This window comes from Scyliorhinus canicula, chromosome 11 (assembly GCF_902713615.1).
Source record: "Scyliorhinus canicula chromosome 11, sScyCan1.1, whole genome shotgun sequence".
Taxonomy (NCBI): domain Eukaryota; kingdom Metazoa; phylum Chordata; class Chondrichthyes; order Carcharhiniformes; family Scyliorhinidae; genus Scyliorhinus; species Scyliorhinus canicula.
The window spans coordinates 32,618,622-32,645,162 of record NC_052156.1 but is presented as its reverse complement, the minus strand read 5'-3'; the positions used below and the strand labels follow the sequence as shown (position 1 = coordinate 32,645,162).

At 46.7% G+C, this 26,541-nt stretch overlaps 1 protein-coding gene across 5 annotated transcripts in view; it reads right to left on the bottom strand.

Annotated features, from left to right (window-relative positions):
• Nucleotides 1–1,710: 1,710 nt before the first annotated feature.
• fbln2 (fibulin 2) overlaps nucleotides 1,711–26,541 on the bottom strand; it is a 248,158-nt gene continuing 223,327 nt past the window's right edge. For all 5 annotated transcript variants that reach the window (XM_038812722.1, XM_038812724.1, XM_038812721.1 and 2 more), the window contains 2 exons: nucleotides 9,241–9,364; nucleotides 1,711–3,410 (listed from right to left, as the gene is read on the bottom strand). In XM_038812722.1, coding sequence (XP_038668650.1) covers nucleotides 3,053–3,410; nucleotides 9,241–9,364 — 482 coding nt within the window. In that variant the 3' untranslated portion in view covers nucleotides 1,711–3,052. The remainder of the gene's footprint in view (nucleotides 3,411–9,240; nucleotides 9,365–26,541) is intronic.

Below are 26,541 nucleotides of genomic sequence, written 5' to 3'. Positions count from 1 at the left end.
GCATGCGCGTGGGTTCCTCCCTCCGCTCCAGCCCCCGGGCAATATGGCAGAGCTCTACAGGGGCCCGGCATGGAGGAACATAGGCCCCCCACGGAATTAGCTGGCCCGCCGATCGGTAGACCCCGATCGTGGACCAGGCCACCGTGGAGGACCCCCCCCCCCCGGAGTCGGATCCCCCACCTCCCACCAGGACGGCCCCCGCAGCCAGAACTCCGAGGTCCCGCCGGGTGGGACCATATGTAACCCACACCGGAGGGACTCGGCCGAACTAGGCGGGCACTCTGCCTATTGAGGCGCAGAGCATCACCGGCGGTGGTGTCGTTTTCAACGGCCCCGACCGACGCGGTGGCGACCCCGCGGGTGGCGGAGATTCGGTGCCGGAGAATCAGTGGCCCGGTGTCGGTCGGTGCGGCGTGCCGCGATTCTCGCGCCCCCCCCCCCCCCCCCCCCCCCAAGCGATTCTCTGACCCGGCGCAGGATCGGATAATCCCGGCCATGATTGGTGACAATCACTATGTTTCTTAGCCATATTTACAAATTAATCCGTCTTCATCGCCAGAGACAAATCACAACATAAAAGACAAGTCACTCATCTGCAGCTGATTGGTTGTAATTTAATCTTTCTTGGCAACCAATCAATGATGTTAAATGATTAAATGATATTTCTGGGTTAGTGGGAACTCTGCCTCAAGCAATAGCGTTAAAATCTCAAAGACATACAGCACGATTATTTGCAATAAATATGCAGTGAAATTTTAAAATTAAATAACTACGTTGTTTTAGAAAGGGTGAATGACGAACTAGGCCGAATCCAATAAACTACTATAGGACAGCGCAAATTTGGTTCAGCCAATTTTCAGGCCTGACATTGATGGTACGCTGGAAGTGTGACCCACAGGCCAAAGGCCCAAGGCTCACTCAAAACCTGGACCCCGGCCTCAGCCGCACACTTGGGCAAGCAGCAGAAGCCAACTAGGCATCCAGAGCAGCTTTCTGGCTCCACAATGGCAACGGCAGCAGCTCCAGATTCTGGGGTTGGGAACATAGGTGGTTGGGAAGGAGTTGGGCAAAGGCTGACAACAGAATACTCTAATGGAGCATTCCAATCCCATTATGCTCCATATTTAGTTGATTTCTTTTAAAATTTACCTTTTTTGGCACTGGTCTCGAACTGCTGGTTAGGCCACATGTAAAAGACTTTTGTCAGTGACATTATTTGGCAATTTGGGAAGGGGTAAAATCCCCCTATTTGCTTTCATCAGTTTCAGGCATGGGTCTCCGAATGCCTCCAGTAGAGCCGTTACCAATGTAGTGCATAGCTTACTTTCAGCATGGAATGTGCTATACACACTTCATACAGCGGCAGGGTCCGAGCTTCAATTCCCGGCTTGGGTCACCATCTGTGCGGAGTCTGCACGTTCTCCCCGTGTCTGCGTGGGTTTCCTCCGGGTGCTCCGGTTTACTCCCACAAGTCCTGAAAGATGTGCTGTTAGGTAATTTGGGCATTCTGAATTCTCCCTCAGTGTACCCGAACAGGTGCCGGAATGTGACGACTAGGGGATTTTCACAATAACTTTATTGCAGTGTTAATGTAAGCCTACTTGTGACAATAAATATTATTATTATTATTGCCATGGTAAAATCCAAAGAATTCATGGTCCTGGCATCTACACAGAACTATGCAAAGTATGAACAAAAACATCTTACACATTTATATAAAGACTGACTTTATTTTCTATCTGAATTCTATGTCCATGTTTAAACAAAGTTCATTACATGGCTACATGGCTAAGAATGACAACATGTTTAACCCTTTGAGGGTTATTAATACAGAATAAACTTTCATATGACAACAAACAGTCTCAAGTCCCAAAATTACATATGTAGAAAATGTGTAAACATTTTAGATTTCAGATTTGCTGTACATTTAAGTAAATATCAGCTGTGCTTAATAATGTATGAAATAATGGCTGAGAAAAATAAACGTTTCATAGCACCAGAATCATGATTACTTCATAAAGCTAGTTGCAATAAAACGAAAGAGCAAATATATTCCAGTTTATACTTTTGTTGAAACATTCTGGTTTTGCACAAAATATTACCGATTCTCGTGCCAACCATTTCTTTCAACATCTCAACACGTGATTTGCAGTAAAGTTCAAAATCCCCCTGAAGGTCAGAAATCTACTTTAAAATTAGAGTTGGCTGGAATAGTATAAAAAGAAATTGAGTTGAATAACAAAAGCCTTGTAGGAAATGTAACCAATCAACAGACCCGAGGACCTTAGAAAAGCAATTCCACGTTATCGTATTCCAGTTACATGCGCCACTCCAAGAAACACTGGGGTTAACATTAATCTTGGTCACTTTGCAGCAGGGGTAATAGAGAATTAGTAACCTGTCTTACATCCCTATTCACGTGGTTGTCAATTCGCTATCGCAGTTTTGCATTACGGCAAGATGAGATTACATCCATTGTCCTGATTAGAAAAGGTTCTTATAGGGAGCTTGAAGTGCACTTTTATTTTATTTGTCATTCTAAAGTCCCACAGAGATGATGATGTGCTGCAGTGTGAATGGCAATGCCCCACAATCTGCTTCAAATCTGTTTAAAATCTGCCTTTTTTAACGTTTATCTTGCTGAAAAAAAAATGAACTGAATATACATGGGATTGTGAAACCTGTTCTGTAGGATTGGTCTAATTTACCATGATGGCTAGGCATCCACAATTCTGATGTCACTCAGGTAGGCTGTGTTCCACACATAGATATCGCAGTCTGATTAAGTTATTTTGCAAATATAATTATATATTCTGATTGGGGCAAATAAGAGATGCAGTGGCTGAAACTTCTCACGATGATTTTGGATAAATCGGATGTGATATTGATTTTTGATGAGTGTGTAAAATAGACGATATCTTTTGAGTATAGCCAGGGTTTCACTTCCAGGGACTTCAAAGTCAAAAGTCCTCCCATCATGTATATTGGCCTTGTGGGCAGATTAGTGTTGAGCTGTAAAGTTATATCGTGCACAACAGGTACAGTGATTGCTTTAGAAAGGATGAGCTGAAACAAATACGTAAATTTTAGCAAGGAATGAAGTGAACATTCCCTGGCGCCAGAGTTTCATTTCAACATCAAGTAAGAAATCTTTGGATGCTGTGAACTGACGCTGCACATAGACAACCCCAGTGTATGCGTTCACCTTCCGTGTACTGAAGAAATTTTCAGTATTTCCTTTAGTGATGGTCAGGACAATGCTATCTCCCATATATACAGGCGATGGCGCAATACGGAAAATGGTGCTCGGAATCTGGACATTGGTTGGAAATGTCAGCTGGTAGTAGGTGATTCTGATTGGTGTATTCTGGCAATCCATGTAGTTGGGACACATCATGCGTTCACAGCGCCTGAGAAGGAAATGCCAACTTATTTACTTTGTTGTAAGTAATAAAACAAGGCCAAAGTCTCCTCACAGTAAAGTTCCCACAGCACACAAAATTAAGAAAGGTATGTGTAAAAGAGTTTGGAAAGCATTGCATAGTCAGGAGCCATTATTGTTGTTTTACAGCCACATAAAATAGACTATAAGAAATAATTATCAATTCAGCACAGTTATGACCCTAAGCTGGTCAAACCATGTGCAAAGAAAACTCAAACTAATTTAGTCATTTATTGCATTTGCTCTGTACAAACTGTTTCTTTCTGTCAGAGAACATGAGCAATGGCTGCAATGACATTTTTGATTGATAGGTTTCTGGAAATTATTCTAAATGTCATAGACTCATAACATTGAAGCAAATCTGTGCCAGCTCTGAATGAGAGAAAATTAAACCCTCCCCTGGTTTCTCCTCACAGCCCTGCAAGTTCTATCTTATTAAGTAGAGACCCAATTCCCTTTGAAAAGTACTAATAATTCTGCTTCCACCAACCTTTCTGTCAATCCATTCCAGATCACAACATAGCGCTGATTTTTAAACAAAACCTCCATCTCTCCACTTGCGCTTTTGCCAATTGTTCTAAATCTGCCTGCTCTGATTACTGACCCTCCTGACAGTGAGAATACTTTCTCTCTATCTACTGTGTCAATGCCCCTTGTAGTTTTCAACACTTCCATTAATCTCCCATTAATGTCTCCATTTAAACCTTCGCTGCTCTAATCAAAGCAGTTCCAGCTCCTTTGTCTCCCCACAAACTCCCTTGAACATGCTACCTTTCTAGTAAGTTACTCCTTCAACCTCACCAAGGCCTGAATGTCCTTTCTAATGTCCAGTGCCCAGAACTGGACACTATGGGTAGGATTTCCACTAGTTTGATTCCGGAGATGAGAGGTTTGTCTTATTAAAAGAAATTGAGCAGTTTATGCCTATAACCCCTCGAGTTTCAGAATGAGAGGAGATCTAATTGAGGTATATAAGGTGATAAAAGGTATTACAAAGTAGACATAGAGCGGATGTTTCCTTTTGTGGGGAAATGTCACAGAAGAGGTCATAGTTTTAGGATAAGGGGTAGCAGATTTAAAACAGAGATGAAGAGAAATTACTTCTCTCGAATGGTCATGAATCTGTGGAAGTTACTACCCAGAGTGCAGTGGATACCGGGACTTTGGGTACATTTAAGGGGGAAATAGACAGATTTGTAATTAGTAATGGGCTGAAGGGTTATGGAGAATGGGCAGGAAAGTGGAGTTGAGGCTGTGAAGCCATGATCGTATTGAATGGCGGAGCAGGTTCGAGGGGCTGAATTGCCTACTCCTACTCCTAGTTCTTACGTTCTTCTTTCCGTTCTCACTTAGGTCAATGGACTTTTGCTTGGCTCATCGCTGCAACGGGGCCAGAAACATCTGGCCAATAGATCTAACTGAGGTCTAGCCAGTCATTTTATAAAGACTTTGCATTTTCAATGAGGAACATATCAGCCATGATCGAGTTTGCTCCGCCATTCTATGGTCTGAATGGCCTAATTTTGCTCCTGTATCTTACGAACTTATGAAATGAATGTACTCAGGCATTATGTAAAAAGACCAATTAACAAAGGCAATATTTTGTGTGGCACAAGTTTTTTTTTGATTTGCAAAATACAAACATTACAAAATGTTGGGGCATTTTTGAGATAGTCCAAATAAATGAACCATCTCATACACTTATTCTTTGGACTTGGTTAACACATGATAAATGGTCACAAAAGGAAATATTAGTCTCCGGTTCAGATGCCATGGAGCTGCTCCCAGGAGCTGTGCCGCTTCTCGCCTCTTTGCTCATCATCGGAGCTGGTAAGGAAAGAACGCGGCTTGTGTCTGGGAGCGGACCCCAGGAAATACCCCATAACGCCCCCCCCACAAGAAATACCCCCCAGAAAAATAGCCGATAAACATCCCACCAAGAAATACACCCCTAGAAAAATAGCCCATAAACACCCCACCAAGAAATACCCCCACCAGAAAAATAGCCCATAAACTCCCCTAAGAAATAACCCCCCAGAAAAATAGCCCATAAATCCCCCCCAAGAAATCCCCCCCAGAAAAATAGCCCTTAACGCCCCCAACAAGAAATACACCCCCAGAAAAATAGCCCATAACGCCCCCAACAAGAAATTCCCCGCAGAAAAATAGCCCATAACACCCCAAGAAATACCCCCAGAAAAATAGCCCGTAACACCCCCAACAAGAAATACCCCCAGAGAAATAGCCCGTAACACCCCCAACAAGAAATACCCCGCAGAAAAATAGCCCATAACACCCCCAACAAGAAATACACCCCCAGAAAAATAGCCCGTAACACCCCCAACAAGAAATACCCCCAGAGAAATAGCCCGTAACACCCCCAACATGAAATACCCCCAGAGAAATAGCCCATAAGGCCCCAACAAGAAATACCCCCAGAAAAATAGCCCATAACACCCCCAACAAGAAATACCCCCCGAAAAATAGCCCATAATGCCCCCAACAAGAAATACACCCCCAGAAAAATAGCCCGTAACACCCCCAACAAGAAATACACCCCCAGAAAAATAGCCCGTAACACCCCCAACAAGAAATACACCCCCAGAAAAATAGCCCGTAACACCCCCAACAAGAAATACCCCCAGAGAAATAGCCCGTAACACCCCCAACAAGAAATACCCCCAGAGAAATAGCCCATAAGGCCCCAACAAGAAATACCCCCAGAAAAATAGCCCATAACGCCCCCAACAAGAAATTCCCCGCAGAAAAATAGCCCATAACGCCCCCAACACGAAATACCCCCCCAGAAAAATAGCCCATAACGCCCCCAACACGAAATACCCCCCCCCAGAAAAATAGCCCATAACGCCCCCAACACGAAATACCCCCAGAAAAATAGCCCATAACACCCCCAACAAGAAATACCCCCAGAAAAATAGCCCATAACGCCCCCAACAAGAAATACCCACAGAAAAATAGCCCATAAATCCCCCCCCAATAATACCCCCTAGAAAAATAGCCCATAACCCCCCAACAAGAAATACCCCCACCAGAAAAATAGCCCATAACCCCCCCCCAGGAAATATCCCCCCCCCAGGAAATATCCCTCCCCCCAGAAAAATAGTCCATAACACCCCTCCCAGGAAATAGCCCATAACCCCCCCCCCAAAAATAGACCATAACCACCCCCCCCCCCCAAGAAATACCCCAGAACCCCCCCAGAAAAAAGCCCACGCCCCCAGGAAATGCCCCACAAACCTCCCCCCCCCCCCCCCCCAAGAGGGCAACGCAGCTCCCGGGAGCAACTCCATGGCGTCTGAACCGGAAATACCCCACAACTCCCCCCCCCCCAGTAAATTAACCCATAATCCCCCCCCCCAAGAAATACCCCACAATTCCCCCAAAATAGACCATAACCCCCCCACCCCAATAAATACCCCATAAACATCCCAAAACAACCCTCAAGAAATACCCCATAGCCTCCCCCAAGAATTACCCCATAACCCTCAAGAAATACCCCATATACTACCCAACCTCCAAGAAATACCCCATATACCCGCCAAGAAATACCCATGACCCCCAGGAATGACCTGATATACCCCAAGAAATACCACATATACCTCCCAACCCCAAATGAATACCCCACATACTCCCAATAAATACCCCATAAAGCCATCCATAAATACTCTATATAACCCCCCCAATAAATACCCCATATATCCCCCAATAAATACTCCATATACCGCTGAGGAAATATCAAATAACCCCAGAAACACCCCATAAGCCCCCAAGATATACCCCATAAGCCCCCAATAAGTATACCCCATATACCCCCAATAAATACCCCACATAGCCCCCCAAAAAAACCATATACCCCCAAATAAATATTCCATACATCCCCCAATCAATACTCCATATAACCCCCAGAAACATCCCATAAGCCCCCAACCCCTAATAAGTATACCGCATACACCTCCAATAAATACCCCATATAACCCCCCAATAAATACCCCAATAACCCCCATGAAATATCCCATAACCTCCCAGAAACACCCCATAAGCCCCCAAGAAATACCCCATAAAATTAAAAAAAAGGAAATATTAATTCAAGGAAACATTTACCAGGAATTCAATGCGCACCCCAATGGGTGCTAGTATCCTGTGGAGGGTTGGCTGTACAATTTAGGCAAATTAACTTTGGACTTAAATTTAATGCTGCTAGAGGGTCACGGGCACCAACTGGGTTTGAATCATAGAATCATAGAAATTACAGTGCAGAAGGAGGCCATTCGGCCCATCAAATCTGCACCGACTCTTGGAAAGAGCACCCTACCCAAGCCCACACCTATCCCCATCACCCCATAACCCAGTAACCCCACCCAACACTAAGGGCAATTTTGGACACTAAGGGCAATTTAGCATGGCCAATCCACCTAACCCGCACATCTTTGGACTGTGGGAGGAAACCAGAGCACCCGGAGGAAACCCACGCACACACGAGGAGAACACGCAGACTCCGCACAGACAGTGACCCAAGCCGGGAATCGAACCTGGGACCCTGGAGCTGTGAAGCAATTGTGCTAACCACTGTGCTACTGTGTTGCCCGTGCTTACTACATATGGCCAGTCAGGAGGAGCCAGAAAATGGCTGACCCCTTGGCTGAGCTAACCAGCAAAGGTGGGGGCTGATGAGGGTGGGGAAAAGAAGAGGCGATTGTGGAGGGACCTCAAACATGCCAACAGCAGGCTTGAGGCTTTTTAAAATGGGTCCATCAGGAACATTTCTATTTTTTCCGGGACCATAAAAATAAAGACTGAGGCTGATCTTCCGATCCGACTCCAGAAGGCTCATCTAATTTGTAAATTAATTCCACATGCTGGGTCCTGCAATCAGTGTAGACCTGGTTTCATTTTTGAGGGATAATTGCTTTTTCAGGACCTGGTCACCCGAGACATTGTGGCATCCGGTGCTACTTTGGCGCAGTTTGGATGCAGCAGTTCATGTGGAACCTCGGTTCTCGAATTCACAACATGTCCTAACTGAAAACAGGCTGACCAATTCCACCAGGAATATAGCAGAGTGTTCAGAGCAGCACTTTTGATGAGGCCCATACGTCACATTCTCATTCAGAGATGAGTTTGAAACTTAAAATTGCTCCTCGGTTGATGCCCCTCAGTGTTTGTGAATTCACCCCAGGAAAAATAATCAATACTTATGTCCTCTCTGTGGCATATTCGGATTACAGAAGAATTAATCCTATTAGGGGTGTCACTGTGGCTAGCACTGCTGCCTCGCAGTGTCAGGGGCCTGGGTTCAATACCGGCCTTGGGTGGAGTTTGCACTTTCTCCCCTTGAGGTTTACTAGGTTACTCTGGTTTCCTCCCACAGTCCAAAGATGAGCAGGTTAGGTGGATTGGCTATGCTGAATTGCCCATTAGTGTCCAGGGATGTGCAGGTTAGGTGACGTTACGGGATGGGGGCGGGAAGTGAGCCTAGGTAGGGTGCTCTTTCAGAGAGTAGGGGTAGACACGGTGGGCCGAATGGCCTCCTTTCGCACTGTAGGGATTCTATGATAACCCACAGTAAGATTGACATACTCAAGTTCCCACCGTCTGCCTCAATTGCTGATGTTTAGTACAGATAAATCTAGTCCCATAAGCGCAACATCCTCTCTCAATGTTGTACATGACTGTGATTCTTCTCCCTCTCCACCAATTACAGAAGTAACAAATAATCAATCTTAATTTCCAGAAAGATCTTCCTTTTGTTTTATGACTGGAAACAGTTGAGCACTTACATATCAGACACTTTTCTGTAGTTTGGGGGGCAGTCCACACCTGGGCATCTGAATCCACCCTGGATGTTGAAGCAGGTTTCAGTTGATGTGCAATTGTGTGTTCCAATAGCACATTCATCAATATCTGTGGGAAATTGTACACAATCATCAGGTTCATGTAGCTAAAGTACAAAAGGAATACTGTAACTGTCATGGGATCACATAACAAGAATGTTCAAGGTAAGAACAGACAAAATAGGAGCAGGAAGTAAGCCATTTGAGCCAGCTCCACTATTCAATAAAATCATGGCTGATCTTCTAGTTCAACTCCTTCTTACTGGACTATCCCATAAAAGCATAAAAATCTGAGAGCAAGAGTAGACTAAACAGCCTCGAGACCCTGCTTTGCCACTCAATTCGATCGCAGCCGATCTTGGGCTTGAACTTCACTTTCTTGCCCATTCCCCATATTTCTTGATTCCCTCAGAGACCAAAAATGTGTCTCTCTCAGCCTCAACTATCTTCACAACCTGCTGGGGTAGAGAACTAGAAATATTCACTACCCTTTGTATGAGGCGGCACGGTAACACAGTGGTTAGCACTGTTGCTTCCCAGCGCCAGGGTCCCAGTTTCGATTCCCGGCTTGGGTCACTGTCTGTGCGGAGCCTGCACGTTCTCCCTGTGTCGGTTTCCTCCGGGTGCTCCGGTTTCTTCCCACAAGCCCCAAAAGGTGAATTGGACATTCTGAAATCTCCATTTATGTACCCGAACAGGCGCCGGAGTGCAGCAACTAGGAGATTTTCACAGTAACTTCATTGCAGTGTTAATGTAAGCCTACTTGTGACAATAATAGATTATTTTTATTATTATTATTATTATTATTATTATTATTAATAAGAAATTTCTCTTCATCTCAGTACTAAATGGCCGGTTCCTTATTCCAAGTCTGTGCATCCGTGTCTAGATTCCCCAGCTAGGTAAAGAAAACCTCTCGGTGTCTATCTTGTCAAGCTTCTTCAGAATTTGCTACTGTCCAAGTGAACTGCATTTACACTGGACATCTGACTGGTGCCGTGCCGACCACGCCCCATTCTCCACCCCCGCGCCGAGCGTGATTGCGGCGCGGAGACTCAGGGTATCCGGGCCCGCAGTACTGGAGAAGGCACCACTACCTTCAAAAGGGACATGAGTTGATGTTGCCTCCTCTGGTATTCTGATTTATTTATTCCCCCTCCATCACTTCCAAAACGGAGGTACATTATGTTATCTCTTATTCTTGGGACAAATGCAGGCTCACGGCAGCTATGGGCAGCATCTCTTCTCACAAGGAAGCCTTTGTAGACTCAGCATCTTCCCTCATTACTCCCTCCTCACTTCACACTTCAAATTAAGACATAGAACATAGAACAGTACAGCACAGAACAGGCCCTTCGGCCCTCAATGTTGTGCCGAGCCATGATCACCCTACTCAAACCCACGTATCCACCCTATACCCGAAACCCAACAACCCCCCCTTAACCTTACTTATTATTAGGACACTACGGGCAATTTAGCATGGCCAATCCACCTAACCCGCACATCTTTGGACTGTGGGAGGAAATCGGAGCACCCGGAGGAAACCCACGCACGCAGGGGGAGGACGTGCAGACTCCACACAGACAGTGACCCAGCCGGGAATCGAACCTGGGACCCTGGAACTGTGAAGCATTTATGCTAACCACCATGCTACCCTGCTGCCCCTATCCTGCTTGCACCTTGCTTCTAATCCCACTCAGCCAGTGCAATGCAAGTGGAAGTCTCAAACTTACACACCCCACTTTGTATGAGACACTCAGTCCCTGATTTTAATTTAGGGGATTGAAGTGAAGGACAAACAAGAAACTCCCAAGACTTTGTCAGCGTGAGACCCAAGAAAGTTTTATGTTGGGCCTTATTTGAATATGGTTGATGTGCTTCCTGCCTAGTCATTGGGGAAATGAATGGGCAGACTGCCCACATTCATCACAGAATACCCATTGGGTTTCCTCAGGCCTGTTTAGGGCGACATGGTGGCACAGTGGTTAGCACTGTTGCCTCACAGCTCCAGGTACCCGGGTTCAATTTCGGCCTCGGGTGGCTGTCTGTGTGGAGTTTGCACTTTCTTTCCCTGTCTGCCTGGGTTTCCTCCGGGTGCTCTGCTTTCCTCCCACAGTCCAAAAATGTGCAGATTAGGTGGATTGGCCACAATATTAAAAACATTACCTCTTAGTGTCCAAAAGGTTAGTTGGGGTCACTCGGTTACGGGGATAGGGTGGAGGCGTGGGCTTAGGTAGGGTGCTCTTTCCAAGGGTGGTGCAGACTTGATGGGCCGAATGGCCTCTTCTGCACTGTAAATTCTATGAAAGTCGGAAATTGGCTTGTTAATGAATAAAAGCAGTGGTTCACCAAAACACTGTGGATCTCCAATCATGACCAGGCCCCATTCATATAAATTGTCCCAGCAAGAACAACGCTACAAAATGTCAAGTTATCAAGCCAATATTAGACAACCTTCATTGTAATACCTTATGAAATGCTTTTTGGAAATCAAACTTGAAAACAAAACTGCTCACTGTTGGAGTTATTTTGTGTATGTATACAATAAGGTTAAGAAAGTAGAATCTTTTGCAAGCTCTATTGGCAATCCTTAATCATAAACAGGGGAGGTGGTACTGTCGTTGGACTAATAATCCAGAGATACAGGGTAATGTTCTGAGGACCTGGGCCTGGATTTTCCCACGATCGGCGGGACGGTCTGTACCGGCGCCAAAGAACCACTCCAGTGTCGGGCAGCCCAGAAGGTGTGGAATCCTCCACACTTCTCGGGGCTATGCCGGCACCCACGGGGTTGGCGCCACGCCAACCGGCACCGAAGGGCGTCCGCCGGCAGGCGCGAATTGGCGCATGCGCAGAACCGCCAGTGTGTTCTGGCGTATGCGCAGAACCGCTGCCCTGCTTCCTGCGCATGCGCAGGGGGTTTCTTCTCCGCGCCGACCATCGTGGAGCCTTACAGAGGCTGGCGCGGAACAATAGAGTGCCCCCACGGCACAGGCCCGCTCGCAGATCGGTGGGTCCCAATCACGGGCCAGGCCACCATCGGGGTCCCTTCCGGGGCCGGATTCCCCCACGTGCCCCCCCCCCCCACCCCTACCCCCCGAGGACCCTGCAAACTGCCCTCCAAGCTGTGTGCCGCCGGTATGGACCTTGTCTATTTCATGCCGGCAGGACTGGACAAAAAAGGGTGGCCGCTCGGCCCATCGTGGCCCGGAGAATTGCCGGGGTGGGGCTGCTGCCAACGACCTCCGACCGGCACGGCCCGATCCCCGCCCAAAAACCGGCGCAGGAGAATTCGGCAGCCGGCATCGGAGCTGCGGGGTGGAATTCACACCGCCCCCCGGCGATTCTTCCACCCGGCAGGGGGTCGGAGAATCCCGCCCCTGCGTCCGAATGCCACTAGCTGCTGAAATTTTAATTAAATGAAACAATCTGGAATTAAAAGTCTAATGGTGATTGTGAAATCATTGTTGGCTGCTGTGAAAAACCCATCTGTTTCGCTAATGTCCTTATCTGTTGTCCTTACTTGGTCTGGCCTACATGTAACTCCAGGTCCACAGCAATGTGGTTGACTCTTAACTATCTTCAGGGTGACACCCACATCCCATGAAAGAATAAAGAAAACAAAGCTGCATTCTCCAAAATGCTTTTTAACAGCCTTCCCAAGAGCAACGTCAAATACTGATTATTTTCCCTTCTTGAATGATGGGACGTCATGCGCATCCTTCTAATCGATGGAAATCAGCTCAGACCTCAGAGTCTACTGAATTTATGGGCCTGTGGCTCACAAATATCAATCTCTATTTCATTTCACACTCTTAAATAGAAACAGCATTAAATACCTTCATATTAACTAAATAGGTTTCTGCAATTCAAGCCGTTGAAGCAATTTTATCCTGTACTACCAGGAATGAATCGCCACTATCAGAAGTGAAAGGCAATGTAAAGTATCTTTCAGCTCATTAGCCGTATCTTTATCTCCATACCTAATCTGTATTGATAAATTCCTTCAAATGATCTTTGAGTCTAATTGTCTTCTGACATCTAGCAAATAAAGCCTTGGCTACTGCAAAGGGAGCATTGTGCTATTTTTAATTAACATTCCTGATACAGAATTTAGATGGCTTTAGGCGTTTTTTCTAATACTCGTTTCTAATCCTATGACAATTAAACCTCTCTATTTAGTTACCTTCCAAAATCTAGTTGTTCTCTATTCAAAATGTAACTTCCCCAAAGTCCTCTGTCTATTAATATTTTGAACGGACAATTCACTTTCACCCCCATCCCTCCGCTCCATTTAGTATAACAGCTTAACAACTAGCATCTCATTGCTGACTCGCTCTGCACCCCCCCCTCCACGCTTCCCCACTCCCGTTCCCCACTCCCTCCCCAACCTTGCATTCCCCACCTCAACTTCCGAGAGCCCAACCCCACTTCTCACCCCCCCCCCCTCCCAACTCCTACTCCCCAACCCCTCCCCACATCATTCCTGCTGTGAAAAAGAGAATGTCAAAGCACTTGGCTGCTTTTGATCTGGTGAGGAGCTGTCAGTCACAGCAAGATTTTTTATAAATATTGTGGTTAGCATCAAAATAGGATAATAAAGGTGCATTCAAGCATGAAGGGAAAGAAAGATAAACAATCCACCAAGAGCCTGTCTCTGGAGTAATACAACTGTCAATCACTAGCAAATGCAATGTAGTGCTGTGTGAAATTGAATGGATGATTTGCATTTCAAAGGCTGTCAATGGATCTCAAGCCCTTTGAAGTGTACTGGGCTTTTGGGGACTAATGGGGTCTATTTTGGGGGATCTCTGTTGGGGGTCTGATGTGGGTCTCTTTTGGTATCTGATGGGGGTATGATGTGGGGGTCTCTGTTGGGGGTATGATGGGGGGGCTGTGTTGGGAGTCTGATTGTGGGTCTTTGTTGGGGTCTGATGGGGGTGTCTGAAGGGGGACTTGTGGGTCAGATTGGGGGCCACTAATGGGGGTCTCTGTTGGGGGAGCCTGATGGGGGATCTCATCTCATTGATTGTGCCAGTTTTAAAAGTATGAAGCAAAAATTATGCATTTATTAATTCTTTGTACGTGCTGGGATAATCCGGTTGAGGATTATAACTGCATAGAGGGAGGGGAGACTTCTGTTTTTTTAGAAATTTGAAGATTACCCAACTTGAGTCACCATAACTCCTGTTTTGATCATCTGTCTGTCCACATTGCAAGGAACTTGAGTTGTATTTTCTACTTAGATGAAGGAGGGCGGAAGTGTAGAACAACCACCAGGTAGGATATATAGAAGGGAAGAGCAACAACAGTTTTAATGATAATGTAACAGACATCAGCAATCTACAACGTATCCCTGTTCTATTCAAGTGATCAATCATATCATTGGACTGAATTATATAGGTGCCATAGCCCCTGCCCCCCCCCCCCCCTCCTCCATCCCCAACCCCCCCCAGCTAAAAGGTTGTGGGGGAGCCAGCCAAGAGGTAGAATAGTAATTTAATGATCAGTGAACATTCACAACAAGCTGTGCTCCACAACATAATCCTGCTCCTTTCCAGGGTCCTTGTCCAATAGATTTCAGGCATGCAGAATTTTCACTTATTCAGTAGGTTAAATTGTTTTCTGCAACAAGCAAGTAATGGACTATGTAAACAGGCGCTGTGTTAGCTAAACAGACATTAACCAATTTCTCTAGCTTCTGTAACAATGCCAATTTCAATTTCACGACTATGTCTCCATATTGTTTGGAATAGATCCATGCCTTGTGTGAACATGATTACCACCTGAATTCATTCCACCAAATGGCGTTCAGAAAGTCTATGGGCGGGATTCTTCCGTACCCGGCGGGGCAGGGGGTCCTGGCGGGACGGAGTGCCGTGAACCACTCCAGCGTCGGCCCACCCCAAAGGTGCGCAATCCTCCGCACCTTCAGGGGCTAGGCCGGCGCCGGAGTGGTTTGCGCCCCGCCGGCCGACGTGGAAGGCCTTTGGCGCCATGCCAGCCAGGGCCAAAGTGAATCCGCCGGCCGGCGAGAGTGCGCGCATGCGCGGGTGCGTCAGCCGTTGATGTCATCCCCACGCATGCGCAGGGCGGGGGTCACCTACGCGTCGGCCATCGCGGAGGCTGACATGGCCGACGTGTAGTAAAAGAGTGCCCCCACGGCACAGGCCCGCACACGGATCAGTTGGCCCCGATCGCGGGCCAGGCCACCGTGGGAGCACCCACCGGAGCCAGATCGCCCCCCCCCCCCAGGACCCTGGAGCCCACCCACGCCGCCAGGTCCCGCCAGTAAGGGACCTAGTCTGATCCACGCCGGTGGGACCGGCAAAAAACCAGTGGGACTTCGGCCCAGCGTGGGCTGGAGACTTCGGACAGCCCCGGGGCGCATTGAGTCGCGCCGGTCCCCACCATTCTCCGGGGTGGGCGGCGCGACTCATGGCTCGCTGACTTCTGGAGGGCCGGAGAATTCGGCGGCCGGCGGGGGTGGGATTCACGCGGACACCCGGCGATTCTCCGACCCAGCGGGGGTCGGAGAATCCCGCCCTATATCTTTACAATATCCCAGAATTTATCTCACACCCTGTTGGATTGGTTTGCAAACTTCCCATCGATAGACATCAGAGTTGCATGTTCCTGTTCCATTTTTTTATTATTTGAGACATTTGGGTAGAGGGGCAGGAGCTAAAGAACGAGATACCTTCAAAATTGCAAAGAGTAAGAAACAAGGGAAGATGAATAAATGAATTGTTTTAAATTTTGTAGATTGTATGAAAAAGATGCAGGCACAGAAAAACACAGAATTACACAGTGCAGAAGAGGCCCTTCGGCCCATCCGAGTCTGTGCCAACATGTGAAAAACATCTCACCTACCTAACTAATCTCATTTGCCAGTACTTGGTGCATAGCCTTGAATGTTAATGCGTGCCAAGTGCCCATCCAGGTACTTTTTAAAGGATGTGAGACAACCCGCCTCTACCATCCACCCGGGCAGTGAATTCCAGACTATCACCACCCTCTGGGTAAAAAGATTTTTCCTTACATCCCCCCTAAAAATCCTACCCCTCACCTCGAACTTGTGTCCCCTTGTAACTGACCTTCAACTAAGGGGAACAGCTGCTCCCTATCCACTCTGTCTATGCCTCTCATAATCTTGTACACTTCAATCAGGTCGCCCCCCAGTCTTCTCTGAGCCAAAGAAAATAACTCAACCCTATCAAACCTCTCTTCATAACTTACATGTTCCATCCCAGACAACATTCTGGTGAATATTCTCTGCTCCTGCTCCAGTGCAATCACATCCTTCCTATATTGTGGCAACCAGAACTGCACACAGTACTCCAGCTGTGGCCTCACCGAAGTTCTCCAACATGACCCCCCCCCCCCCCGCTTTTGTAATCTGTGCCTCGATTAATAGAGGCAAGTGTCCCATATCCCTTTTTCATCACCCTATTAATCTTCCCTTATGCCCTCAGATATCTATGGACAAACCTGCAAAGATCCCCTTGTTCCTCAAAACTTCCTAGTGTCATACCGTTCATTGAATACTTCCTTGTCAAATTACTCCTTCCAAAGTTTATCACCTCAAACTTTTTACCTGCCACTCATTTACCCATTTGACCATCCCATCTATAGCTTCCTGCAACCCAAGACACTCAACCTGACTGATAACCACATGACCAATTTACTGATTCTGCCCCCCACATATTCATCCATGTTGTTTATATAAATGATGAAGAATAGGAGACCCAGCACAGATCCCTGTAGTACACCACAGGACACTGGCTTCCAGTCATTAAGACCATAAGACCATAAGACATAGGAGTGGAAGTAAGGCCATTCGGCCCATCGAGTCCACTCCGCCATTCAATCATGGCTGATGGGCATTTCAACTCCATCTCCCAGCATTCTCCCCATAGCCCTTAATTCCTCGCGACATCAAAAATTTATCTATTTCTGCCTTGAAGCCATTTAGCGTCCCGGCCTCCACTGCACTCTGCGGCAATGAATTCCACAGGCCCACCACTCTCTGGCTGAAGAAATGTCTCCGCATTTCTGTTTTGAATTTACCCCCTCTAATTCTAAGGCTGTGCCCACGGGTCCTCGACTCCTCGCCTAACGGAAACAGTTTCTTTGCGTCCATCCTTTCTAAGCCATGTATTATCTTGTAAGTTTCTATTAGATCTCCCCTTAACCTTCTGAACTCCAATGAATACAATCCCAGGAACGCCAGCCGTTCCTCATATGCTAGACCCGCCATTCCAGGGATCATCCGTGTGAATCTCCGCTGGACACGCTCCAGTGCCAGTATGTCCTTCCTGAGATGTGGGGCCCAAAACTGGACACAGTACTCCAAATGGGGCCTAACCAGAGCCTTATAAAGGCTCAGTAGCACATCGCTGCTTTTATATTCCAACCCTCTTGAGATAAATGACAACATAGCATTCGCTTTCTTAATCACGGATTCAACCTGCATGTTTACCTTTAGGGAATCCTCGACTAGCACTCCCAGATCCCTTTGTACTTTGGCATTATGAATTTTCTCACCGTTTAGAAAGTAGTCTATGCTTGGATTCTTTTTTCCAAAGTGCAAGACCTCACATTTTCTCACGTTGAAATGCATCAGCCATTTCCTGCACCACTCTCCCAAACTGTCTAGATCCTTCTGCAGCCTCCCCACTTCCTCAGCACTACCTGCCTGACCACCTAACTTCGTATCATCAGCAAACTTCGCTAGAATGCCCCCAGTCCCTTCATCCAGATCATTAATATATATGGTGAACAGCTGCGGCCCCAACACTGAACCCTGTGGGACACCGCTGGTCACCGGCTGCCATTCCGAAAAAGAACCTTTTATCCCAACTCTCTGCCTTCTGTCAGACAGCCAATCCTCAACCCATGCCAGTAGCTCACCTCGAACACCATGGGCCCTCACCTTACTCAGCAGCCTCCTGTGTGGCACCTTATCAAAGGCCTTTTGGAAATCCAGATAGACCACATCCACTGGGTTTCCCTGGTCTAACCTACTTGTCACCTCCTCAAAGAATTCTAACAGGTTCGTCAGGCACGACCTCCCGTTACTAAATCCATGTTGACTTGTTCTAATCCGACCCTGCTCTTCCAAGAAATTAGAAATCTCATCCTTAACGATCGATTCTAGAATTTTACCAACAACCGAGGTTAGGCTAATTGGCCTATAATTTTCCATCTTTTGTCTTGATCCTTTCTTGAACAAGGGGGTTACAACAGCGATCTTCCAATCGTCCGGGACTTTCCCTGACTCCAGTGATTTTTGAAAGATCTCAACCAACGCTTCCGCTATTTCTTCAGCCACCTCCCTCAGAACTCTAGGATGTAGCCCATCGGGGCCAGGAGATTTGTCAATTTTAAGACCTTTTAGCTTTTTTAGCACCATCTCTTTTGTAATGGCAACCATACTCAACTCAGCCCCCTGACCCTTTATAATTTTTGGGATATTACTAACGTCTTCCACTGTGAAGACAGACGCAAAGTACTTATTAAGTTCTCCAGCCATTTCCTCATCTCCCATCACTAGCCTTCCAGAATCAGTTTGAATTGGCCCAATGTCTACTTTGGCCTGACGTTTGTTTCTTATGTATTGAAAGAAACTTTTACTATCATTTCTTATATTACTGGCTAGCCTGCCTTCATATTTGATCCTCTCCTTCCTTATTTGTCTCTTTGTTAACCTCTGTTTGTTTTTGTAGCCTTCCCAATCTTCTGATTTCCCGGTGCTTTTGGCCACTTTATAGGATCTCTCTTTTTCTTTGATACATTTCCTGACCTCCTTTGTCAGCCATGGCTGTCTAATCCCTCCCTGGATAATCTTTCTTTTCTTGGGGATGAACCTCTGTACAGTGTCCTCAATTATGCATACAAACTCCTGCCATTTTTGCTCTACTGTCTTCCCTGCTAGGGTCTGCTTCCAGTTGATTTTCACCAGTTCCTCTCTCATGCCCTCGTAATTACCTTTATTTAACTGTAACACCATTACATCCAATTTTGCCTTCTCTCTTTCAAACTGCAGACTGAACTCAACCATATTATGATCGCTGCTTCCTAAGTGTTCCCTTACTTTAAGATCTTTAATAAAGTCTGGTTCATTACATAGCACTAGGTCCAGAATAGCCTGCTCCCTTGTGGGCTCCATGACAAGCTGTTCCAAAAAGCCATCTTGTAAGCATTCCATGAATTCCTTTTCTTTGGATCCACTGGCTACATTATTTACCCAATCCACCTGCATATTGAAGTCCCCCATGATCACTGTGATTAAAGCAGCATTCTGTCATCACCCTCGGCCTCCTACAACTAAGCCAACCTTGGATCTACCTTATCAAATTACCCTCATTCCCATGTGTATTTGCCTTATTTATAAGTCTCCCATATCAAAGGCTCTGCTGAAATCCAAATAAACTACATCAACTCATTACCCTCATCTACACATGACAAAAGACACATGAAAATCTTCAGAAAAACTGGAAATACACCAAAATGGGGCAAAAATCCATATTTCCTCATCAAACTCCATCCCACCTCTTACTAAGCAAATAAACACTGTAGTGCCAGAACTAATTTGCCCTCCTTCAAAAATGTCGAGCTCCACCTTTGGAATGATTACACTTTTGTTGACATTATTGTTTTTTTGCCCATACAAAACAACTGAGGGGATACTAAATATAACTTCACTCATGTCAAGTGCATGCCCCACTGCACTCCCATTATAACTAATACTTCTCACGTGTCATATGAGCTTCAGATTTCACAAAAACTGAATGTAATCCCAAAAGACACATAGAAAATGTGAAATCCAATCTAATAAAAGGGAATTTCATTTATCCAGTTACCTTGGAGTCGAGGCCTTTATTAAGGAATATGTTTCAAATACAATGTTATATGAGTTGTCAGCGCTTTGGAGATTCGACCAGCTTGTCCTCAATTTATACATTTAGCTTGTATGTTCATATGGGAAAATATAGCTTTCTGAGATCAGGAACTTAGTTATTAGCAACATGAATTTGCTTTGCCTATGAAGCCTGACGATACAATGATAATTTTTTTCCCAAATTGTCCCCGACATGAAGGTTAGATATATTTTCACAATCGCTGCTAAGCAATAAATGTAATCAATTGTCATCTCTGGTACTTTTGTTATCATGTTAGCTCAGAAAGATGTGACTTGCATTTATCAAGTATCTCATCAGGGAGGATGTCTCAAAATGTCAAATTCAACCAATGTAAGCAAATCAGGGAACCCAGTGACAGAGTTAGGGCTGCAGTCAACTTTGAGGTGTGATCAATCCACAGAAGTGTAATATTGGCAGAGGATAGAGTTAAAGTTACAATTATTCTATTTATATTCAACCTACAAATGAAACAGTTTTATGGCCTGGCCAAAAACCTGTGAAACTCAACGACTGGGAGTTTCCATTCAATGCCGCTCCGATCAGCATTCCTGATTGGGCAGAGAATGAAGCAGCGAGGGAAAAGTGGCTTTGGCCCCATTGCGATGCTCTGATCCCCCACCGGCGGCCTTGGTGTGCAGGCCATCCCGCGCCAGCACGAGGATGCAAACCACTGATTTCCACCCATTTCCAATTGATTAACTGGCTGGAAGCCCGATTCATCACCCCTCTCTCGTTATGCACACACCCTCACAGCGGGAAATCCTCCAGGTGGGTTTTGCTGCAAGTTTGCTAGTGTGGCCCTGACACAGTGAACCCTGAGATGTCAAGTGGGTCAGTGCATAATTGAAGTACCCCTAAAAGTCTACTGTAAGGCCCACCCTTCCCTCCACAATGCAAATCCTGAGGGGTGCACTTCCCCGCTGACAAGTAGCGGACATCGACCCCCCCCCACCATGGGAATAACAGGTCAACCACCCCACAGCACGCACACATGAGGGTGACGCAAATCCCCCCCACTGAACCCTTCATCAGAACACTCATCAGAGACCCCATGAAAGACTCTCCCCATCAACCTCCATTTCAGAACCCCCCACAGGACCCCCATCAGTCCAGGCAGTAGAGTGAAAGATCATTTACCATTCCCTAACATCTGCTGCCTTAAGCAAAAGTGTTTAAAGAAGCAAATGTTACAAGTGTCAGAGGCTTCCTTGAGTGGTGATTCTCCACTGGGAGCATTAAGTCTTCAGAATGGGAAATCCCAACCAACAAGTCAACAAATGAGCAGACGGTGCCATAGTGGTATTGTCATTGGATTAGTAATTTAGAGATCCAAGGAGATGCCCTGGGGACCACAAGGTAGCTCACATTGAAATTGGTGGGTACGCTGTTGTGGGCATCAGAGTCTCTGTGGCTGCAAGGGAATCAGGGCTGGGATCTAAATATCCACGGACCTGTGCCCTATTGAAAGGACAGGCAGATGGCCAAAGGGGGCGTGGAATCTGTGTTGGTACAATTGAAAAATCACAAAGGATGGGAGTTATGTACAGGCCCCTAGCAGTAGTCAGAATGTGGATCAGAGAATAAATCAGGAAATAGAAAAGGCATAAAGAAAGGTAATATTACAATAATTATGGGAGAGTTCAATATGCAGGTGGATTGAGAAAATCAGGTTAGTGGCAAATGCCAAGAAAAGGAATTTGTGGAATGGCCATGAAATTATTTTTGGAGCAGCTTGGAGCAGAGCCTACTCGGGACCTGGCAATTCTGGATTTGGTGATGTGTAATGAGGCAGATTTAATTAGGGAACTTAAGGGGAAGGAACCCTTAGGAAGCAGTGATAATAATACGGGAGAATTTATCCTTCAGTTTGAGAGGGAGAAGCTGGAATCAGATGTAATGGTTTTACAATTAAGAAAAGGTAACTACAAAGACATGAGGGAGGAGCTGGCTGAGTTGATTGGAAAGGGAGCCTAACAGGGAAGATGGTGGAACAGCAATGGCAGGGATTTTGGAGGGTTATTCGGGAGGCACAACAGAACTTCATCCCAAGGAGGAGGAAACATTCTTAGGAGAGGTTGAGGCAACCATTGCTGACAAGTGAAGTTAGAGACAGAATTAAAAGAAAATGGAAAAGCATACAATGTGGAGAGAGTTAGTGGGAACCAAAGGATTTGGACGCCGTTAGAAGCAAAGGATAGCTATAAAAAAAAAGCAATAATGGGAGAGAAGATGAAATATGAGTGTAAGGATTTCGGGTGGAGGGATGAGGATGTTTTCTGAAGGACTGGAGTTTCCGAGGGTGGAGGAAGAGTTGGTGGAGGGCCTGGGAGTCCCTATCAGGCTCTTTGAAGAAGTGGAAGGATTGGAGGCTATGCAGTCAGGCAAGGCCCCGGGGTTGGACGGACACCCAGTGGAATTCTACAAGACGTTTTCCAAGGTGCTGGGGCCCTTGCTGGTAAGGGTGTTTAATGGAGGCTAGGGAGCGAAGGGTTCTTTCCCAACGACGTCACAGGCTTCGATTTCCCTGATTCTGAAACGGGAGAAGAACCCTGAACAATGCGAATCATACAGACCAATCTCCCTTCTGAATGCAACTACATAAATTAAATTTGGCCCGGTTAGTGGAGCAGATGAAGGAGGACTTTTGAAGGTGGAATATGCTCCCGTTGTCACTGGCGGGGAGGGCACAGACCGTAAAAATTGGTTCTCCTGAGATTTTTGTTTATATTCCAGTGTCTCCCTATTTTTATTCCAAAAGCCTTCTTTAAGAGGGTCAATGCGGTGATTTCTGGGTTTGTATGGGCGGGCAAAACCCCGCGAGTAAAGAAGGTGCGGTTGGAGCAGGGCCAGGGGGAGGTGGCAGGGTCGGGGCGGGGGGAGGGAGGGAGGGAGGGGGTGGGGGGGGAGGGGGGGGGGGGGGGGGGGTTGGGGATGGCGGGGTTGGCCCGACTGTATTTTAGGAACTATTAGTGGCCGGCAAATGTAGCTATGACTAGGAAATGGGAAGTGAGGGAATGGTTGGTGTGGGAGCGGGTGGAGGCGGCATCATGTAAGGGCACAAGCTTGGGGGCACTGGTAATGGCACCTCTGCCATTCTCGCCAGCTCGGTACTCCACAAGCCTGGTGATGGTCGTGGCTTTGAGGGTGTGGGGACAGTGGAGGAAGCACATGGCAGTGGAGGGAGCTCCAATTTGTGGTAACCACCGGTTTGTGCCAGGGAGGCTGGATGGGGGGTTTCGGAGATGGCAGCGAGCTGAGATTGGACGATTAGGGGACCTGTTCATTGACATCAGCTTTCCGTGCCTGGAGTACTTGGAGGAGGAGTTTGAGCTGCCAGGTGGGAATGGGTTCCGGTATTTGCAGGTGACGGACTTTGCACGGAGACAGGTCTCGGTCTTTCCACTTCTACCGCCTCAGGGGATACAGGATAAGGTAGTTTCAAAAAAGGGAGTGGGAGAAGGGAAGATCTCGGAAATTTATAAAGAGCTCATGGAGTGGGAGGGAACCCAGGTAGGGGAGGTAAAGCGAAAATGGGAGGATGAGTTGGGCAAGGAACTAGAGGCAGATCTGTGGGAGGATGCTCTGAGTAGAGTCAACACATCCTCATCGTGTGCCAGGCTAAGCCTGATACCATTTAAGGTGGTCCACCGGGCACACATGACTGTGGCCCGGATAAGCAGGTTCTTTGAAGGGGTAGAGGACAGGTGTGGGCGCTGTGGGGAAGGGCCCGCAAATCATTCCACATGTTTTGGGCATGTCCGAAGCTTAGGGGATTCTGGCAAGGATTTGCCGATGCCATGTCCACGGTATTGAAGATATGGGTGGCTCCGAGTCCAGAGGTGGCAATGTTTGGTGTGTTGGAAGACCGGGGAGTCCAGGGGGTGAGACAGGCTGACGTTTTGGCCTTTGCCCCTGTAGTAGCCCGGAGACGTATCTTACTAGAGTGGAGGGACTCGGAGCCCCTGAAATCAGAGGTATGGGTTAGTGACATGGCCGTATTTCTCAGGCTCGAGAAGATCAAGCTCACCCTGGTAGGATCGATGTTAAGGTTCGCCCGGAGATGGCAGCCGTTTATTGACTTCTTTAGGGAAAATTAAGTTGTTAGCAGATACGATAGGAAGTGCATGACAAAATAGGACTGAGTCAGGACAGCTTCGCAAGAGGAGGTCATGCCTGACAAATCTGTGAGAATTCTTTGAGGAGGTAATGAGGAAGTTAGACAAAGGAGAGCCAGCGGACATGATCTATTTAGATATCCAGAGTGCCTTTGACAAGTTGGCATACAGGAGGCTGCTAAATAGAATAAGAGCCCATGGTATAGGGGCAAAGTATTGGCATGGATAGAGGATTGGCTGACTGGTAAGAGTGGAGATAAAGGTGGCCTTTTCAGGATAGCAGCCAGTGATTAGTGGTGTTCTTTAGGGGTCAGTGTTGGGACCACAACTATTCACGATATACATTAACGATCTGGAAGAAGAAACTGAGGGCATTGTTGCTAAGCTTGTAGATGATACAAAGATCTGTAGAGGGACAGGTAGTGTTGAGGAAGTGAGGAGGCTGCAGAAGGATTGAACAGGCCAGGAGAGTGGGCAAAGAAGTGGCAGATGGGTTACAAGGTGGAAAAGTGTGAGGTTACGCACTTTGGTAGGAAGAATAGAGGCATAGACTATTTTCTAAATGGGAAAAGGCTTTGGAAATCTGAAGAACAAAGGGACTTGGGAGTCCTAGTTCAGGATTCTCTTAAGGTTAATATGCAGGTCCAGTTGACAGTTTGTAAAGCAAATGCAATGTTAGCATTCATGTCGAGAGGCCTAGAATACAAGAGCAAGGGTGTGCTGTTGAGGTTGTATAAGGCTCTGGTCAGACACCATTTGGAATATATTGCGAAGTTTTGGGCCACGTATCTAAGGAAGGATGTGCTGGCCTTGGAGAGTGTTCAGAATGATCCTGGGAATGAAGGGCTTGTCATCTGAGGAGTGGTTGAGGACTCTGGATCTGTACCTAATGGAGTTTAGAAGGATGAGGGGGGATATCATTGAAACTTACAGAATTGACAGGCCGAGATAGAGTGGATATGGAGAAGATGTTAGCAGGAAGCTGAGAACCAGAGGGCACAGCCTCAGACTGAAGGGATGATCCTTTAAAACTGGGATGAAGAAGAATTCTGTCAGCCAGAGGATGGTGAATCTGTGGAACTCATTGCTGCAGAAGGTTGTGGAGGCAAGCCACTAAGTGCCTTTAAGACAGAGATAGATAGATAGTTCTCGATTAATAAGAGGATCAGGGGTTATGGGGAGAAGGCAATAAATTGGGATCAGAAATGTATCAGCCATGATTGAATGGCAGAGCGGTCTCGATGAGCCACGTGCCCTAATTCTGCTCTTATGTCTTATGGTCCCAGTCCCACCATGGTAGATGATGAAATTTGAATTCAATAAAAATATGGAATTAAAAGTCTAATGATGACCACAAAACCATTGTTGATTGTCATAAAAACCCATCCAGTTCATTGATGTCCTTTAGGGAAGAAAATTTGCTGCCCTTTCCCAATCTGACCTCCATGTGGCTCCAGATCCACAGCAATGTGGTTGACTCTTAAAATGCCCTCTGAAATGGCAAGCCACTCAGTTCAAGGGTAATTAAGGAAGGGCAATAAATACTGGCCCCGCCAAACACCCACATCCCATTAAAGATTTTTTTAAAATTAGGACAACCAATTAAATGACTGACACTTGAAGCCCCTCCAGGGGATGATGCACCAGAACCTGCCAATTTTTATACTTTAAGAACAAGCTTAAAATAAAGCCCAGTGCAGCACGGTGACACAGTGGTTAGCACTGCTGCTTCACAGCGCCAGGGTCCCAGGTTTGATTCCTGGTTTAGGTCACTGTCCGTGCAGAGTCTGCACGTTCTCCCCGTGTCTGCGTGGGTTTCCTCCGGGTGCTCCGGTTTCCTCCTCCAGTCCAAAGATGTGCAGGTTAAATGGATTGGCCATACCAAATTGTCCCTCAGTGTCCAAAGATGTGCAGGTTAGGTGGGGTTACGGGGATGGGGTGGGGGAGTGGGCCTAGGTAGGGTGTACTTTTGGAGGGTCGGTGCAGACTCAATGGGCCAAATGGCCTCCTTCTGCACTGTAGGGAGTCTATGGAATCAGGTTCCCCGTCAGCCATCTCTGCTCTAAAGAAAAATAAGCTCTGATATGATAAATCATTTTCCTGGGGGCAATTTTGATTTGGAAACATCTAGGATGGGGGGGGCGGGGGTGAGCAGTTTTGGTCTGCACATTTATGAAAGGATATACTTGCATTGGCAGTGGTACATC